A 17,976-nucleotide genomic window follows, 5' to 3' on the forward strand; every position below is an offset into this window, starting at 1 on the left:
CCCAAGCACTGTTTAGTGGTGAGTAATGTGTGTTTCTGGGAATACAGTACTTGCCCTGAGATAAAGTACTGGATTTTAGCAATTGACAAATAATCTACATGGTGTCATTTTTCATGGCCTGTATTTTGAGATTAGATATTTTAGTGTACCTGCACTGATGATAACAGACATCCTAATATCCTGTCTGGGTACTAGATACTCTTGTTTTCATTGACTCCAGTCCATTAAATATGTGGATTATTTCTCAATAGCTAAAAACTAGTACGGTATATTATCTTAGTGCAAGTACTGTATTCCCAGAAACACACATTATTCACCATTAAACAGTGCATGGGAGATAGATTGTATAATGTCAGAAATGTTGATGATAGTTCTGTCTATATTAAAGAAACCATAATCCTTTCAGTACTGCAAGCCTCCTGTCCTAGTTTATATCAGTCTTTGCTGACAACTTTCCTGGCCAAAAAACAGTCTGTATATAACACAATAGGAAAATGATTTGAGTAGATAAATTACCCCAGAGAAATTGGCTTTGGTTTAGAAAAGTGACCATTGGTCTCCACTTACAGCACAGTAAAAGAAAATGTATTTGAAACAATTTTTGATGGTACCTTACACTAACCATAGTAGAAAATATGTATAGATTGAATGGGGATGATGATTGGAGAAACTGAGTTGAAAACAGGGATTTTTATTCATATATGACGGACATGTCCCATTATTGAAGAGGAAGAGCAGGAGAATCAACTAACAGGAAGACATAAGAAAGTGTAAATTAAAGCACACTAAAGGAGATTGGTGTCTCCCATACATCCATCACCTCTGAATTTTACCTCAGATATGTAATCACTTCATTTGCAGTCAAAAATGTCATGTAGGCCCCCTTCAGAAATGTGATCGTTTATGCCTATTGTATGACCAGCGCAAAAAATGTAGCAACAAGGTCTCAATTCAGTGTGTATGTGTGTATATGTGTGTGTGTGTGTATATATATATAAATCCCAATGAAAGTGGGGCTATATCTCTGCCTAGGTACAGGATTCTGGAGGCCTAAATTTAATGTCACGTGTTTTGGGGTACTTACTTGAGACATTTTAAAGGGGCCTAATTTTCAAATGATGGGTGCTGAACACTTCTGAAAACATTTGCATACGCTGGCTTAAAATAGAAACACTGACACTTGCAATGACAGTGCTGCAAGCTGCACCACATTAGCATACTACAGCTTAAAGAAGTCACTGTTGGGTGCAATCACTGTCATGTCCACGTAACAACCTCCCACTACATGGTACTAACTAGCTCCAGGTGAAAGTTCTGAAAGAAAAATCCAGCACAATGTTTCGAAGGCGAAAGCCTCCCAAGGCATGGGAATAGCACACGAGAGAGGATGTTGGTGCTGATTTACGTCACAGCCCTGCATGCAAGAGGAAAAGTTACAAAAGGGCATTCTATAGAAAGAAAAGATTATGATGAACCCAATGTTGGAGAAACGTTTGTTTTCCTGCTTCTAGCTTAACGTGGCTCTTTTTTGGTAGTCATTCCTCCATGATGACCCAATCAGTAACAGTTGAAAATACCACGGAGGCATTAAAGGGAGATTGAGAATTGTGCTTGGGAGCCTGCGTCATGCTCCACAGTTTCTTCTCCTGAAACACATCATTGTGCTTGCTATGGCATATGCTGAAGAGCGCAAGATAGGAGTCAAGGGCAGCCCCATCACATGTTGTGGAACAATATTAGAAAAAACAGCATTTGTTAAGAAACTTGTAGCAGTCTAGTGAAGGCAAGGTCATAAAAACATACCATAGTTGATATATCTAGAGTAAATATCAAGAAAAAAACTGATTATTTCCAGTAAAAGATGAACACGGCCCTTTGTTGTTTTTTTTTATTTTGTTCATTATTCAGGCAAATTCCAAAGTGTAATTTCTATAGCTAAGCAAACAGATGATATATTCTTCTTAGCGTATGCGCAATGTGCCTCAGGTGGCATGTGACCAGGATTCATCACCGAATATGGTTTGCTGGTTGGATCATTTGCTTCCCTGGCTTGGGCCAGGTACTGACAGGGAGCACGACGTGAATGCTGATCCATGTCCCCGGGTGATACATTTTCCCATGTGTGCAGAATCATCTATGTTTTTCTGCTTATAATGCTTGCAAGAATTATCTGAATGGAAGTCTGATGCCACCTACAGTCTAACAGAGGACTTGCAGTGAAGTCAGTTAGGACTCTTTACCCAGAATTCTCAAGTGGTAGTAGCACAACAGTTATTAGTTATTTATAGTTCTTATAGTGGAAGTTTGCACTGAGAAAATTAGCTCAGTAAGACTGAGCTGGGTAAAAAGCTTCACAAATCAGGCCAAAGTCACAGCTCTAAAAACGAGGGTCCTTCTTTCTTTCTCAGTCATAAAAATTAATTTGATTATGATGTTTTATTGTTAGTGTTCAGGAAGCATTTGACTATAAAGTGAAACCCAGATGTGTTCAGTAAGTAAAAGGACAAAGTAAGCAAGGAATTTCCAGTGAAGGAGACCAATACTTAATTCTTATAGGACTTTTCATACATATTCCTCAAAGCACTTTACACAGGAGCGCCAATATTGCTATCCCCCTTTAACAGATGGGGAAAGTGAGGCACAAAAAGGCAAAGAGACTTAGCCAAGGTCACAAAGTAAGTCAATGGCAGAGCCAAAAATAGAATCCAGGTCTCATGATTCCCAGTCTGGTGCCCTCTCCAAGTAAAGTCTGACCTTCCAGCCTCCACTATGAGTGATGTGAAGAACATGGGCACAGTGGGAATTAACAAAGCTACCGCACTGTTTAGTACAGAAGGGTACTGGGACTAGAATAGCAGGGAGGATGCAGATTAGAACTGAGGTGCATTGACACAGCAGTATTAGGAAGCTTATAAAGCCATCCTGTGAGAAGAGAGCACCTGTATTCTCACTGTGCTACTATTTCAGCAGCAGGTAAGCAGGCATTCTGGGCTAAGAACAAGCCTTTTACACCCAATCGGGGATATTGCAGATTATGTATTCCTTATGCCACCCGATCTTAAACCAAACTTTGCACCCTCGATAATCTGTACGTTATTCCCTGATAACCAGAAACTTCTATGCTCAAACTCTGTTCACTTTTTTTTTAACATCATCTTAATAAAATTTTTAAATGCCCATATTACTCTCTCCTCAGCACCCTCTCAAGCTGTTCTCATGCTGTGGTGGCTCTGCTGTACCCCTTCTCCTGGCAGCACACTTTCATTCCTGTTCTTCCCTCATCCATGATTGACATTGTCTGCTGCCCTACTCCGTTCCTGGTTGGACTGCTGTCCAGCTCTCTGCCCAAGCTGAAAGAGCTGCCTGTAGAAGAGGTAGGAATCAGCCCAGGACTTGGTTGTTAAATGAATCCCAAAATGGTTTGTATGGAGTAAAACTGATGTACACCAGTTGAGTATATAATATAAGCTGGCCTCTGATATAAGTTTTTACTTTTCTAGCCCTTAACTTGCCCCTTTGTTTCTTCTCTTTCTAACTGTCATGTACAATTGCCTCTTGGAAAAAACTAAAATACTGTAAATAGGTTTTAAGGATTCTAATCTTCCCTCAATGCCCCTGTGTATGGTGATTGACAGTGAAAAGTGAACATTAACCTTGCCACAACAAGGTCAATATTGGGATAAGGTCTTATTTTCTTATGTGAAATAACATAGTGAAGTGACATTAGCACAGTAAAAAAACATTCACTTTAGTGCCAGCCACTCTCACTCTCACTAATTCTAATGGGAGTTACACTCACAGCCAGACACTGAATAGAGAATAGAACTCCTGTGGCAAAGAAGGTCCTTTCAAGGTCTCATTGGTGCTATATTGCAAATGAAATTAGCTTTATGTTTATACAGTCTATCCAAAATACTGCTGCCACAATCCTTCCCCCTCACACAACTCTGATCATCATTTCACTCTCCCCAGAGCCCTTCACGGGTTTCCTCTCCCCTTCCACAGCAAATTTCCTTTACTTGTGGTCATTTCAAGTGCTCTCCATGCAACTGCCCCTTCCTAAATCTGTGCTCTGTTTTCCTCCTACCCTTCCCAAACTGCCCTCCTGCATACCTTTTTAGCATCCTCTCCTCCTCGCACCTTCATTATTAATTATTTACACTTCATCCATGCCACCCCCTAATGCTTGGAACCAGCCCTACTGAACCGAACAACACCTGGTTTCACCAAAACCCCTTTTGAAATACAGTTCTGCACAAATGACCCCCTTCATGGATAATCCACCAAAACAATGACACCCATACATTTTAAAATTATTTTAAAGCAAACTTTTCTGAAATCTGCCCATCATCTGAGGTATGAAATGTCTGAAGTGTTCTGTCTTACTTAGTGCTGGTCTACACTAGTGGGGGGGATCGATACTAGATACGCAACTTCAGCTCCGCTAATAGCGGAGCTGAAGTTGAAGTATCTTGAATCGAATTACTTGGGGTCCACACGGCGCGGGATCGATGGCCGCGGCTCCCCCGTCGACTGCGCTACCGCCGTTCGCTCTGGTGGAGTTCCAGAGTCGACGGTGAGCGCGTTCGGGGATCGATATATCGCATCTTAATGAGACGCAATATATCGATCCCGGATAAATCGATTGCTACCCGCCGATACAGCGGGTAGTGAAGACGTACCCTTAGACTCTGACCTTTACAGGGGCAGAGAGTCTGTCTTCCTGTTTTGTATAGAACTCTGCAAATGGTTTGATGCTGCAGACTTACAACAGAAGTTTGATTCTCATTCTAATTTCTGTTCAGGCTAAGTATCGTTTAGATTCTCCCTCTATCTGTAAAAGCAGACACCATTAGAATGTCTTCAGTCATCAAGATAAATCTTTACTGTATCTTTCTTTTCTTTAGGCTTTGATGGTTAACTTGGGAGCCGATCGATTCATCAGACAGGTACAGTATGGCTTTAAATTAACTAAAATAGGTAGGCTTGGCAGAAAGCAATTTTTATTATTTTATAATTTGGATGTTTATTTTAAAGTATTTTTTATTTTTATCCATTTACATTTTCAGTTGTGCAAAATTATGAATTTTAAGCATTTTTTCAATTTTTATCAATTTAAATTTTCACAGTTGTGGGAAACTATGCGGGGGCGATAATAATTATTCAGTGACAGTAGACATTGAGATGCAAAAAGTTAAAGCTCTATAACCATTAAAACACAAATTGTCAACATCATATTGTGACGGGGTGTCACCTGGAACTGGGGTACCACAGAGACCCCCACCCACCAGCCTGGGCTCTCTCTTACACTGTACTGCTGTGACAAGCTGCAAAGCCCTCCAAGCTTCAGCCTGCACTTTCACCAGCATACATACAGGTAGGGACACACTCAGCTGCAGTTACATGCAGGCAGGCTGTTTGACCAGCCCCTGTATGGGAAGGCTTCAACTAGGACACCTTCCAGCTTCTCAGGCACGCACCCCCTCTGGAGTATAATCCAAAATTATACCATCTTGCACTGCACAGGGAACTGTACAGCGTAAGCTCATAAAATTCACCCCCTCCCTCAATGTGGAGAGGAATATGCAACAGCTTTCTGCCCCTGAGTTATGATTTCCATGCACTAGTTTAGATAAAGCAAAAACAATTTTATTAACTACAAAAGATAGATTTTAAGTGATTATTAGGGATAGCAAACAGATCAAAAAAGATTACCTTGCAACTAAACAAAAATGCAGACTAAGCTTAATATACTAAATAGATTGGATATGAATAGCAGATTCTCACCCAGGGTGATGATACAAGCAGGCTGCAAATTCTTAAGGAGCAAGTTGCACTTGCTTACAGCTTGGAATCCCCAGGTGTTCCATTCACAGGCTAAAAATCCCTTTGGCCTGGGTCCAGCCTTTGTTCCTCAGATGTTTCCAGGAGTCTTCCTGGGTAGGAAGTCAGTGAAGAACCCCAGGTGATGTCACTCCCAGCCTTATATAGCTTTTGAATAAGGCGGGAACCCTTTGTTTCAAAGCTTAGTTCCCAGACCAGTCTCTGGAAAAACACTGACATTCCAAGATGGAGTCTACAGACATGTGGTCACTTCACATGTCTTCGTAGAGTCATAGCACCCATTACTCAGAGGCTGTCTGTAGGGTCCTCAGGAAGGCTCCCCAGGTGGGAGATAAGCTTCTCCTAAGGCCTATTGTTCTTTCTAATAGCTCTTCCCCCATCCGCTATCTAGAATGAAAGCATCTTGTCTAGTGGGCATTTCCCAGGTGTAATTACCTTTGAAGTACAGATACAAAAATGATACATGCATACAAATAGGATAATCATATTCAGCAAATCATAATCTTTCCAATGACATCTCACGTGATGTATCTTGCATAAAATACATTATGATTATGTCATACTCATATCATAATATCACTGTGAAGAATATGGGGTGCAGCGTCACACATATGTCAAAACATACAAAGTTAATAGCCTTAAATCAAAGTCAAACAAGTTTTCAAGCAGCATTTTTCTTACTTTGCGTATCTGTACATTTCTATTATTATCAATGGAAAGATTTTTTCATTGGCTTGTGTGTGTATGGTCAAATTGATATTTATTTATATTTAAAAATCTAATTCTTCCAAGCCTAAAAATAGGCAACTTTGCAGCCCCTTTAATCAGGTGGTTTAAAGAAACATAATGGAGCTGTGGGTTCACTGGAGAAGTTCCAACTGGAACTGTGCAATTAACTAGATTAGAAAAGTCTGAATCTTTTCTGTTTCCTCCTGAAATAAATAGTTTGCCTAGAAGATGCCAAGAGAGCTTACCTTCAGAGTTGCTTTCCTGTTGCTTTCAAGTGGATCCAGCTTAGTAGCAGCCTCTCAGCTGAAAGCTGACATTATCCAGCAGTTGCCAAAAAGTGGAAGGCAGGTTTACAAGGCTGTAGTCAGGGAACAAAGTGCTGGGACGTGCCTTCCCTGGCAGCAGCCTTGCAAACCTGCCTTCAGGGGAGAGGGGCTGCAGCCCAGGTGCCAGGGGTTTCAACTGGGAGAAGGGGCACTGGAGGCCTGTGGGGCTACACGGTACCTCTGTCTGTGCTCTCCAGGCTTTACCCTGCACCAATGCTGGGGGCCTGTCTCAGCGTGTCCTTCCCGGGTTGCAGGCCCCTGGTGTCACGGCAGGCACAGCCCCAAGAGCACAGGGAGAGATGCCATGCATCTCCATGGGCCCCTAGTGCCCCTGCTCCCTGTGGAAAGCCCTGGAATCCTCCCCCCTGCTGCCCTGCCCGCAGCCTCTCCTCCCACTGGGACTCCTGGTTGGGTAGGGATGCGGGAACTCCAGCTCATTACCACACCATTCTGTGCGGGTGGTGGGGCCCCAGGCACAGGCAGCTTTGCACAGCTGCAGCCAGGGAAGGCATGTGTCAGTGCGTCCTTTGTTCCCACTATCCTGCCGGTTACCAGGGCCTTTCTTCCTGAAAAAGTTCTTAATAAGCATCATGCCATTGCCAGTATCCAAAACCCTTTAACATTAAAGTCAATGGGTCGGGATTGGTTCCCAGCAAAACATTGCCATTAACTGGAAGTTGTTAATATCAGAACTGCTTTTAAGCAGAATCTACTGTAATACTGAGACAAATCAAGGCCCTAGAGAGACAACCTGATCTTTTGAACATCATTTTAGCAAGACAACAAGCACAAGTGGTGATAAGATTGGTCTGGGGGAAGGGGAGAAGCTGGGGAAGAAGTCTTCAGGTGGAGAGGAGAATATTGTGGATGATTTACTGAGTTGTGGAATAAGAAGGAACCTTGGAAAAAGAAAGATAAAGAATCACTATTTCCTGAAAGTAAGGTGGCACTAGATAATTTACAGATAAAAGAGAATGCGCTGAGTCAATTGGATGTACCCTGTAAAGTAAAGGTTGGGCAAACAGATAAGATTACTCTGAAGATTCCTTGCAACTCTAGGAGTCATACATCAGCTCATTGTTTCTGGAGCAAATGTTAAATATGGTGTGGAGAATGAGCAAAAGTACTTGCAGGAAAATAAGCAAAAGAGGAACTATCAAAAATTGAAGAAGCTTCCAGAACCGAGCCTGAGCAGCTGTGTGTATGTGTGGCTAGGCCTTCATCTTGTGTATATTCAGGAAACCTATCATGCCTGTCTAGTGCCTTCATAATATGTTTGTTGTGTAACAAGCAGAATAAGGGCCTATATGTATTTACCTTGCACTCCAATAGCATGTTATATTTCCCTACTTCAGTCTCATGAAAAACACTATAAAGTTAAATTCAGAAATATATAACAGAGGAACATAAGGTTTCATTATTGTATTCATGTAGCCATTAAAGTAACAAACACAGAATATTTTATTTCTGAATTCTAGGCCCTGAAAAACCATTGACTGCAAATGAGCATATAGGGAAGAAAACAGTCTAAAGAATATATTTTTTTCTCCTTTAGATGGATGATGAAGACACACTATTACCTAGGAAATTGCAAGCTGCTCTGGAGCAGGCTCTAGAGAGAAAAAGTGAACTGATAAATCAGGATTCAGATAGTGATTCAGATGATGGTAAAATAATCTGGAAACAAGTCTTGTCTACCTGTGTGGGTGGGTGATATTGTGTCCCTGGGATCAGGAGAAAGAAACATGGTCCTAATTTCAGAAAACTCATCATCTCACCCCACAGCTACATTTTACAACATCAATTTATGTTTCTGAATTAGAGTTGATGATTGAGGGCATGTAGTATAATTTTCAAAGCACTGTAATATATTAACCGCCTGTTTAAAATATTGTTTAAATGCCACAATGTACACACTCCCATAGATGTTTTTTAACCTTTTCTCAGAGACTTTGATGTTAAAAATCTAATATACCATTAGTCCAAGTCTATCCATTTTATATTTATTTTTATTAAACTTTGCTTTAAATATGTAAAGTCACTTTAACATCTCTGAGGTATTCACAAGTGATACAAGAATTGAATCTACAATAAATCTTTTTCAGTCAATTTTTTGTAAAGGTTTATTACCCTCAGCACAAAATTTTACTCTCAAGATCATTCGGAAGCATGCTAACTACCCAGGAAGAAGTAAAGTTCAAACAGCAGAGACACATTTCAGATTAAGGCCTCAAATATTAATTTTTAATTCTGCATCTTCTGTGGGTCTTGTGTGGATTACCCAGTAAAGAAAACTGTATTTTTGTTGACTTTGAGATATGGAAGATCTGCTATTATATTGATTGACAAGCTTAGTTATAACAACGAGGAGTCCTTGTGGCACCTTAGAGCCTAACAAATTTATTTGGGCATAAGCTTTTGTGGGCTAAAACCCACTTCATCAGATGCATGGAGTCCACTGATGTATCTGATGAAGTGGGTTATAGCCCATGAAAGCTCATGCCCAAATAAATTTGTTAGGCTCTAAGGTGCCACAAGGACTCCTCGTTGTTTTTGCTGATACAGACTAACACGGCTACTCCTCTGAAGCTGAGTTATAGGGCAGTTTATGCTTTCCATATCCAATTAATTTTAATGGGCCAAGAGAAGGAGGGTGGCAGGGCATTTATGTGGTTTTAGGTGTTGCAGATCTTTTTTCAGATATTATTATTATAATTCTAGTTAGACTTTTGGGGGGAGAAATATTAGGTGAAAACATTAAATCCAATGCAAGTGACCAAGCAGGGACCTTGTACTGCAGCTGTTCTTCAGAGGATTTGAGTGTCATATTGCTGCTTTCTTTTGCAGAGTGTAACACCCTGAATGGATTAGTATCAGAAGTTTTCATCCGATTCTTCGTGGAAACTGTTGGCCACTATTCCCTGTTCTTAACTCAGAATGAAAAAGGAGAGCGTGTCTTCCAAAGGGATGCTTTCCGCAAATCTGTAGCTTCCAAGAGTATCCGTCGCTTCCTGGAAGTCTTTATGGAATCCCAAATGTTTGCTGGGTTTATACAGGACAGAGAACTGAGAAAATGCAGGGCAAAAGGTAAGGCTTGTGATTCCCTTTGCTACTATGCAGGCTGTATTTAGGGATTAATACACTTTCATGTTTTCACATGGTTTTAGCAATTACAGCTTTATATACTGCCAAACATCAGTGCTATTGCTAACTTTGCCAGACACGCAGTACCCTCTTCTTTTGTGTGCCCTGGATTAAAACTGAAATGATAGGTTTTAAAAGAATGAGTCTCATCCTTGTGACACTTCCCATCTCAGTACATGAAAATATTAAAGGGAAAAGTTGACTGCTCCACACCATGAAGTACTGTAAAGGATACAGCTCATTCATGATTCTAGAACAGCTCTTGGATGCCTCAAATGAGGTTCAAAGTAAAAATGTGGAAAAAGCTGTTATATTGGTTAAAATAAATATCAGCAAATAAACAAGAGTGCAGGACATGATTTAAGGGACAGCATTTGGCCTGGTCCTATAATCCCTTTCATGTGAGTCAGAGAGGTGTTTTGTGTGAGTAAAGACTACAGGGCTAGACTGTAGGGGGGAGTCTTACAGTTCAAGAAATCTGACCAATGTAATCTACCTAGCAAGGGTCCTGCTCCTGCAAACCCTCACTCATATAGCACTACAGAAGTGTAAACTGGAAGGGACCACAACAGGTCATCTGACCCAATCCCCTGCACTCAAGGCAGGACTATGTAATAATTATTAGACCTTTCCTGGCAATTCTAACCTGTTGTTAAAAACCTCCAGTGACGGAGATTCCACAACTTCCCTAGGCAATTGGGACTACTTTAGTGTAAGTCCTACTGGACAAACAGGCAAACAGCGGATGAATCAAACTCTCAGACCTGCTAGAGAGCCACTGTGCTCCTAGTTGTGGTGCATGTTCAGAAAGAACACTGAGCAGCCTATGCAGTAGCCAGCCTGGTCTGGGGCTGAGGCTGCTGAGTGTTGCACAGCAGTGCCATCTGCTGGCAACTGCCAGAGCCCTGCTATCATCTCAGCCTTGCACCTCCCCCGGCCCGGAAGGCAGCCGGAGAAGCTTCGGAAGGATATCAAGGGGACGCACGAGCAAGCTGGGCTTCCCCTCCTGCATCAGGGCAATGCTGCACCACGTGGGGGGGTTGCCAAGCGCTCTGTGCAGCTAGAAGCCTTCCTAGCTTCATGTCAGAGAGAGGAGATTCCTTAAGGTATGGCATTTGGGGGCTGAACAGGCAACGAAGAGAGCTGGAATGGGGGCAGCAAGGACGTGGGAGCTGGCTGGGTAATTTGGGATGGATGGATTGAAAGGGGAAATTTGGGCAAGGAGGAGAGGTGGAAAATTGAATATGGGGGAAGGAAGAGAAGGAGATAATCTGCCTCTAAAGATACTTATGAATAGCATGGGGTTTGCATTTGGAATCCACTTGATCACACAAAATAGCAAGTATTAAAAATGCCTAGGGAGGGAAACCCCTAATATATGCTCCAAGGCCCTTCTCTTGCAAATATCCTTGGACCCCATTACACTGGCTCTATTTCTCCTTCCACTCCCCTGTGTCTAAAAACTACTCACCACAGCCTTAATCCTGCAATAGGCGCTGCAGGGATAGACCTCTGTGCCTGTGTAAAGCCTCCCTGCACAGATCTTATTGCAAAATCAGGCCTTTTGGGACTAGGGTGACCAAGTGTGAAAAATCGGGATGGGGGTGGAGGGTAATAGGATCCTATATAAGAAAAAGACCCAAAAATCGGGACTGTCCCTATAAAATCGTGACATCTGGTCACCCTATTTGGGACAAATTCTACAAAATGGACCTGCTGCTATACACTGAGCAACCTCAAACCCCATTAACTTCAAGAGCTGAAGGCCTGGAGCACCTTCTGGATTCTGCCTCTATTTTGTGCGTTTTTCAAAAGTTACGACCTAGGTCACTTTGCACCTGCTAGTCTGTCCTTGTGCTTACTTGGATTTGCAAGATCAGGCTCTACGTCAGTTCAGGATCAGTGATAAGATTAGGTTGCTGGGTGATATAACCCACTGAGTTCTGCTCTGATTGTTAAATTACAAAGTAGGTATTCTAAATCTTAAAATGGCCCTGGCAGTTTTTTAGGGGTTGAGCCTAGGCATAAAAAAGTATTAGTTTTGGAGGCAGTCTAAGAAATCTTTGTGGTTTCGAAAGCACTCAAGTAGGCTTTCTTTGAAGGAAATAAAATGTTCAATGGTATTTATAGCAGTAAATTGAATTACTGTTTCAAGCAAAGCACAAAGGGCAGGAAATTGTAATGTGAGATGGATCCAACTTCATTTGGAGTGCCTACATTTCTAGTTCTTGTTTTAATTATCTTTCCAAGATTATTTTCTAGGATATTTTGCTTAGGGTTTCCACCTTTCTAATTGCTGGTAATTGGACCCCCAAGACCCCACTGCCGCTCTGCCTCTTCCCCAAGGCCCTGCTCCTGTTCCATATCTTTCCCCCAAGGCCCCACCCGCATTTCTCACTCCTCTCCCTCCCTCCCCATTGCTGGCTGGATCATCGCTACCTGCACTCCCTTCCCTTTGCCCCTCACCCCCGGGCTCCCTCTGCTCCAGGGCTGGGACAGGAGCTCCTGCAGCCCAATAAGGAGCCTGCCCGCAGGTAGGAGGCGGCCCAGGTTGAGCAGGGGCCAGTGCAAGTTAATGACCCAGCCCCTCCCCCCACCCCATAGTAAATGTAACTTTGGTGTCCAGTTAGGATTGGGGCTAAATGGAAAACATTCAGATCTGTTTTGTGAGAGTTATGTGCATAAATATCTATTTTTATCTAGGGATGCAACGAGCGTAGATTAGCCAGTTTACGGAGTGCAATTATGCTAAATGTTGATGCTTGGGCCTGGCCACAGACTCTTCGTTAGCATGTTGTACTGCCTGGTGGACAGATGGAGTCTTGGGTGTGAAGGAAGACCTGGCTTTCTGTTTCTCAGCAAGATGGATGCTGGGAGAATCATGAAAGCAACTCATGCTGTCTGAAACTTTGACACAATGCCTAAGGTGGCTGATAACATTACTGATGGCAAGTTGAACTTGAGAGGAAATGGGAAGGAAATTAATCTAGTTCTGCAAAGGCCACAAATTCTTAAAGGACAGGGGTTTCTCAACCTTTTTCTTTCTGAGCCACCCTCCACCCCCATGCTATAAAAACTCTATGTCCCACCTGTGCCACAACAACTGTTTTTCTGCATTTAAAAGCCAGGGCCAGTATTAGGTAGTAGCAATCAGGGCAGGTGCTGGGGGCCTCACAGTACAGGTGGCCCTGCAAAGCTTAGTTGGTCAGGCTTCAGCACCAGCCCCGGGTGGCAGGGCTCGGGGCCCTGGGTGGCAGGGCTCGGGGCCCCGGGCTGCAGCCCCATACAGCGGGGCTTCATCTTTCTGCCCTGGGCCCCAGCAAGTCTAATGCTGGCCCTGCTTGATGGATCCCCTGAAACCAGCTTGTGCCCCCCCCCCCCCCCCCCAATGGGTCCCGGACCCCTGGTTGAGAATCTATAATACGCTCCTGAGGTGACTGTTGAAAGAAACTGTTGAAAAGTCTGTGCTTTCTTTGTGGGCAACACAAATAAAAACATTAGATTTTGATTCCCTTTTCCATAGCATCTTCCCTCACCCTCCCTTTCACTTGGAAAGAAGAACAAACAATGCTTTATTTTATCTACTTCCCACAGGTCTCTTTGAACAGAGGGTTGAACAGTATTTGGAAGAGCTTCCAGACACTGAACAAAGTGGAGTAAACAAATTCCTGCGAGGTCTTGGTAAGGGAAATCTTTTAAAGAAATTCTGAAATGTTTTTAACAAGTGATCTTAACAAAGCACAGCTCTGCCTAGATTGAAATGTGATACTCAACTAGTAGTTTAATTATAGGATAGGAATTATCAAAAGGAAATCAACAAATATCTACTTATCGTTGATATTGGAGGTTTTATTAGGGTCTTTGCTAAGAAAGTCTCATTCTAATTTGGAAAAAGAAACCTTACCTAACCACTGTATTCCTCCCCCAACTCCTTCCTCCCACCCCCACCCCCCCAAAAAAAATCTGGAAAGGGACCTTGCCTTTTATCAGGTTTGGTTGTCCAGAATTTTAATAGTTGGATACCTACATTTTTATATAGTTGGTTCTCTATATATTGGTTACAGTACACATTTGAAGCCTTTTTAGACTAACATTCAGTTTCTCTTTGTTTTTCAATGTATGTTAGTTACTGATGGATCACATTTTGTGTTTGCTGTAGGAAATAAAATGAAGTTCCTACACAAGAAGAATTAACTCCTTTCTACTGACACGTCAATCCAAAGACTATTTATGACACTGCTTGAGACACTTACAACCTTTCAGATTCTGGTGCGGGAGGAGAATAAGATAAGCTGAATACAGCTTTAAGTGACTGTAAATGCCGTTTGACAATGTGCCAGCAAAAAAAAAAAAAAGTTTATAATGACTCCTCTTTATGTATTTGGACAGAATTTGTAAATAATGTGCTGTAAGCTTTCTTTTTTAATGAGCAAGAAAAACTGTGGTAAATATTTGTATATTCCTGAGAATAACAGGTGCTTCTTTCTCTAGTATGAATTGAGTTATGCTTGGTGCAAAATGAATAGCTAATTATGTGCAGCTGACTGTCTCAGCAGAACCACTGACTTCGAAGGATGTTTGTGAGAACAACACTGATGCCTGAATATTGTAATAGTGAATGAACTCCAGGGTATAGAGGGAGAGGTTGTATGCAAGGGGACTGGTTTTATGTGACAGAGTTTATAATTTTCTCTTGTTTTCCTACTAATCCATTCAAAAAGACAGAAATAACAGGTAACTTTGTAATAAACTACTTGGTTCACAACAGAATTTCCACTTGGTTTGAACTATGGTCAGTAAATTGTTTTTTAATGCATTCTGCACTATGACTGCTAAATATGAGGAAATCTCAGTTCTTTGACATGCAAGCTGCAATAATTAGGTACAGTACATCCTTTCCTAATATATGTATGTATGGTTTTTAATAAACTGTGTAAATATACCTGTTTGTTTATGTTCATTGGATTCCCTCCACCATTTCTGCTACTGTTTGAATAGATATAGAAAGAGTAAATTTGCTGTGATTTTTGTTGAATATCTTATAATTAAAGTATAAAATGAATAATATACACCTATCTCTTAGTAGGATTGCTATTTCATGAAATTTATTCTAACCTATTTTCTTACTTGACACTAGATCACTTGGGATGTTACCCGACAGTCTATCTCACCATTTTATCAATTTTAATCTGGCAACAAAATCATCTATCAAAATGTGTTTGTTCAGGTTTATTCTTTTGGTGGGACAATAACATCCTAGTTTTGTCATTATTAACATAATGGGTTAAATGTATCCCAACGAGTAAACTTTCATGTTGATTTTTGTAATGTGTTTAAATGTCTTGAGAAGGAAACAGATTGAGCAATGCAGATATGGAGGTGGAAAGGAATAATGATAGGTGGAAGAGGGGGATGCCAAATCCCAGTCTTTGCCTTGAATATCAGTGCAGCTCAGGCCAGCACTGACTAGATGTATGTTAGTCATATCCTTTTCTTTGCATTACCTAAGAATTAATATCCTAAGCACTGCAGAGGGTTTAAGTGGGACAGATGTACTGGCCTTATCCTGGCCCTTTGCACAAGGGGTGAAGTCACCCCAAATTTGCCTAATTTAAAATTATTTAAATTAATTGATCCTTGACCAATTTTAGTAACATACCCATTGTCTGCTACATTGCTGTTCATTTATTATTTCACTTAAATCCTTAGTTTCAAAGAGGGTAAATCAGAAAAAGTTTGCAAGCTTATCAACTAATACAAATTAAGAGTTACTTCCTCCCCCTTAAACGCATTCTCAGTATATATACTTTTAAGTTTTTAAAACTTGATTTCTGTGCTTATCAAGACGATTTGAGGCTTGCGCAACTCCTAACCTGTCAGTGGTTCAGGTTTGCTACCAGCCTCATAGAATAAAATGGAGGGTTTATTCACTGAGAAGGTGAAGTAATTTCCTTTCCAGCAATTATGTCCCTCACATTCAATTCTAACATAATATTTTTTTGTAGTGTACATAAAATGAAATGTGTACGAAACTGAAAATACAAAGTGCCTTTGATACACTGGAGATGTATCAATGTAATTTATTTCCTTTTTCACTAACAATTTCATATTGTGCTGTATTTGGTTGCAAGGGCATCTCATTACACTGACATATAAGATTTATCCATGACCTCTGGCCTTTGTTCCCTGAATTAGAGGTGACACTTTTGACCTTTTGAGGTTGACTCTTGCACTTTTATAAATAACCCCTGCTAATGAATCTATGGAACAACATGAAGTATCTTCTAAGAAAATCATGGATACAGCACCCTGGGCTGGAGGAAATGGCTACCATGGGAACAGTTGTTACAAACGCAAGAGAAAAATGGCCATAAAATACTCCAAAGGCCAGGAGAGTGCCCTATCATAATAAAGCACTTATCCTCTCACATTGAAGCTGTCTTTCTCCCTTCATCTGTGCTTCAGCTATCTAGGTGGAAAGCTTACCAATTTTACTTTAATTTGCCATCTGTGTAGGTATTATTTAAAGCATACCATATGTTGATACACCTCCCCAAATGCATATGTTGTTTCAGGTTTGGTGCCCTGTATGTAAGAACAATATTGGACTCTTAAGATGATGACAGCATGTGTATATTCCACAGTATTGCACATCCTTCCTTGATTCGAAAATGTAGCATGGTGTAAATAATACAATTCTAATGTTTTTTGAAAACCTGCCTTTCAAATCATCACATGAACAAAAAATATTGAGTTAATCATTCCCATCTGTCTGTTAGTCATTACAAAGTCCTGGACAAGGGAAAATTACTTAAACAGCATTTAATAGTGAAAGCAAAAATCTTCAACAAGAAAAATCAGATCAGATGGTGGACTTATGTTCTAAGCCATAAGAAATTTGTATAATCCAGAAAGTTTAAATAAAAAAATGCATAAAATCTTAACCTCTTGTTGAGTTACGATAAAGATATGCAGGGATATCCAGTCTTGCCTGTTGTACTTGTCTGCATCATATAATCTTGTCTGAGTAAATTTCATTGGTTTCTTCATTGCCATGAACATGGGACAATGGAATGTGGGTGGCTGTGTTGATCTTGTGTTTGAACTGGTAAGTTCTCATAAAATGTGATAAAAGGGGACTGATATGTGCTATGGAGCAGAGGGTGGCATCCACAAGGGGTTTTGGGGTTGCAATGCAGTTTCATGGCAACTCAAGTTAGGCACCAAGAAAATCACAGGAACAAAGTGGTCCACATTGTGGTCCACAAAGCCAAATTAGGCACGTAGGCTCCCTATACAACGAATGGGGAGAGATAGGGGCCTAAGAAGGTGATCCACAAAAGCCAGCTCATTAGGCTCCCTGCCTCAGCTAGCTAATAGGAGATGCTGGCCAGGGGTGTGTGCTAAGCCCCTCTTGGCGATAAGTCCAGGCTGTAAGGAGGCGTCTCGCTCCTATAGTGTTCCATGAACCGAAACCAGCTGCCTGGAGGCAGGTGCCTCAGCCACTTTTTGAGGGAATAAGTCAGGTGCCTACCTCATTCAACACAGAAGAGGAGGTCTTCACCTTATTACTTTTAGCCCACTGGTTAGAGCACCTGAGATGTGGGAGATCCAGGTTCAACTTTCCCATCACAAAGTGATAATTTGAACAGGGGTCGCCCACAATGCCTAGGAGGGTGCTCTAACTACCGAGCTATGGGATAGTCTGGTGTGGGGTTCCCTCAGTCTCTCCTGTTAAAGCTGTTGCACTCTGGGTTAAAAAAAAAAAAGTTATTGGAACAGGAGCACTGGACTCAGGATCTCCCAGGTGGGTGCCCTAGCTCCTGGATGACAGACACATTTCCAGTCTCTCTTTCCCTGGCCCAGTGACTCTGTGGACAAATACTTAAACAGTCATTAGGCCAGAGAGAGAATCACACTGTAGTCCAGTGGT

General features: G+C 41.5%; 1 protein-coding gene across 9 annotated transcripts in view; it reads left to right on the top strand.

Moving 5' to 3' along the window:
• The window catches only part of DENND2B (DENN domain containing 2B), a 291,401-nt gene extending 274,414 nt beyond the window's left edge, over nt 1-16,987 (top strand). For all 9 annotated transcript variants that reach the window (XM_034770079.1, XM_034770078.1, XM_034770082.1 and 6 more), the window contains 6 exons: nt 3,197-3,374; nt 4,908-4,949; nt 8,455-8,566; nt 9,747-9,986; nt 13,638-13,724; nt 14,203-16,987. In XM_034770079.1, the coding sequence (XP_034625970.1) occupies nt 3,197-3,374; nt 4,908-4,949; nt 8,455-8,566; nt 9,747-9,986; nt 13,638-13,724; nt 14,203-14,237 (694 nt within the window). In that variant the 3' untranslated portion in view covers nt 14,238-16,987. The remainder of the gene's footprint in view (nt 1-3,196; nt 3,375-4,907; nt 4,950-8,454; nt 8,567-9,746; nt 9,987-13,637; nt 13,725-14,202) is intronic.
• Nucleotides 16,988-17,976: the final 989 nt, after the last annotated feature.

Source organism: Trachemys scripta, chromosome 4, assembly GCF_013100865.1.
Source record: "Trachemys scripta elegans isolate TJP31775 chromosome 4, CAS_Tse_1.0, whole genome shotgun sequence".
Lineage (NCBI taxonomy): Eukaryota > Metazoa > Chordata > Testudines > Emydidae > Trachemys > Trachemys scripta.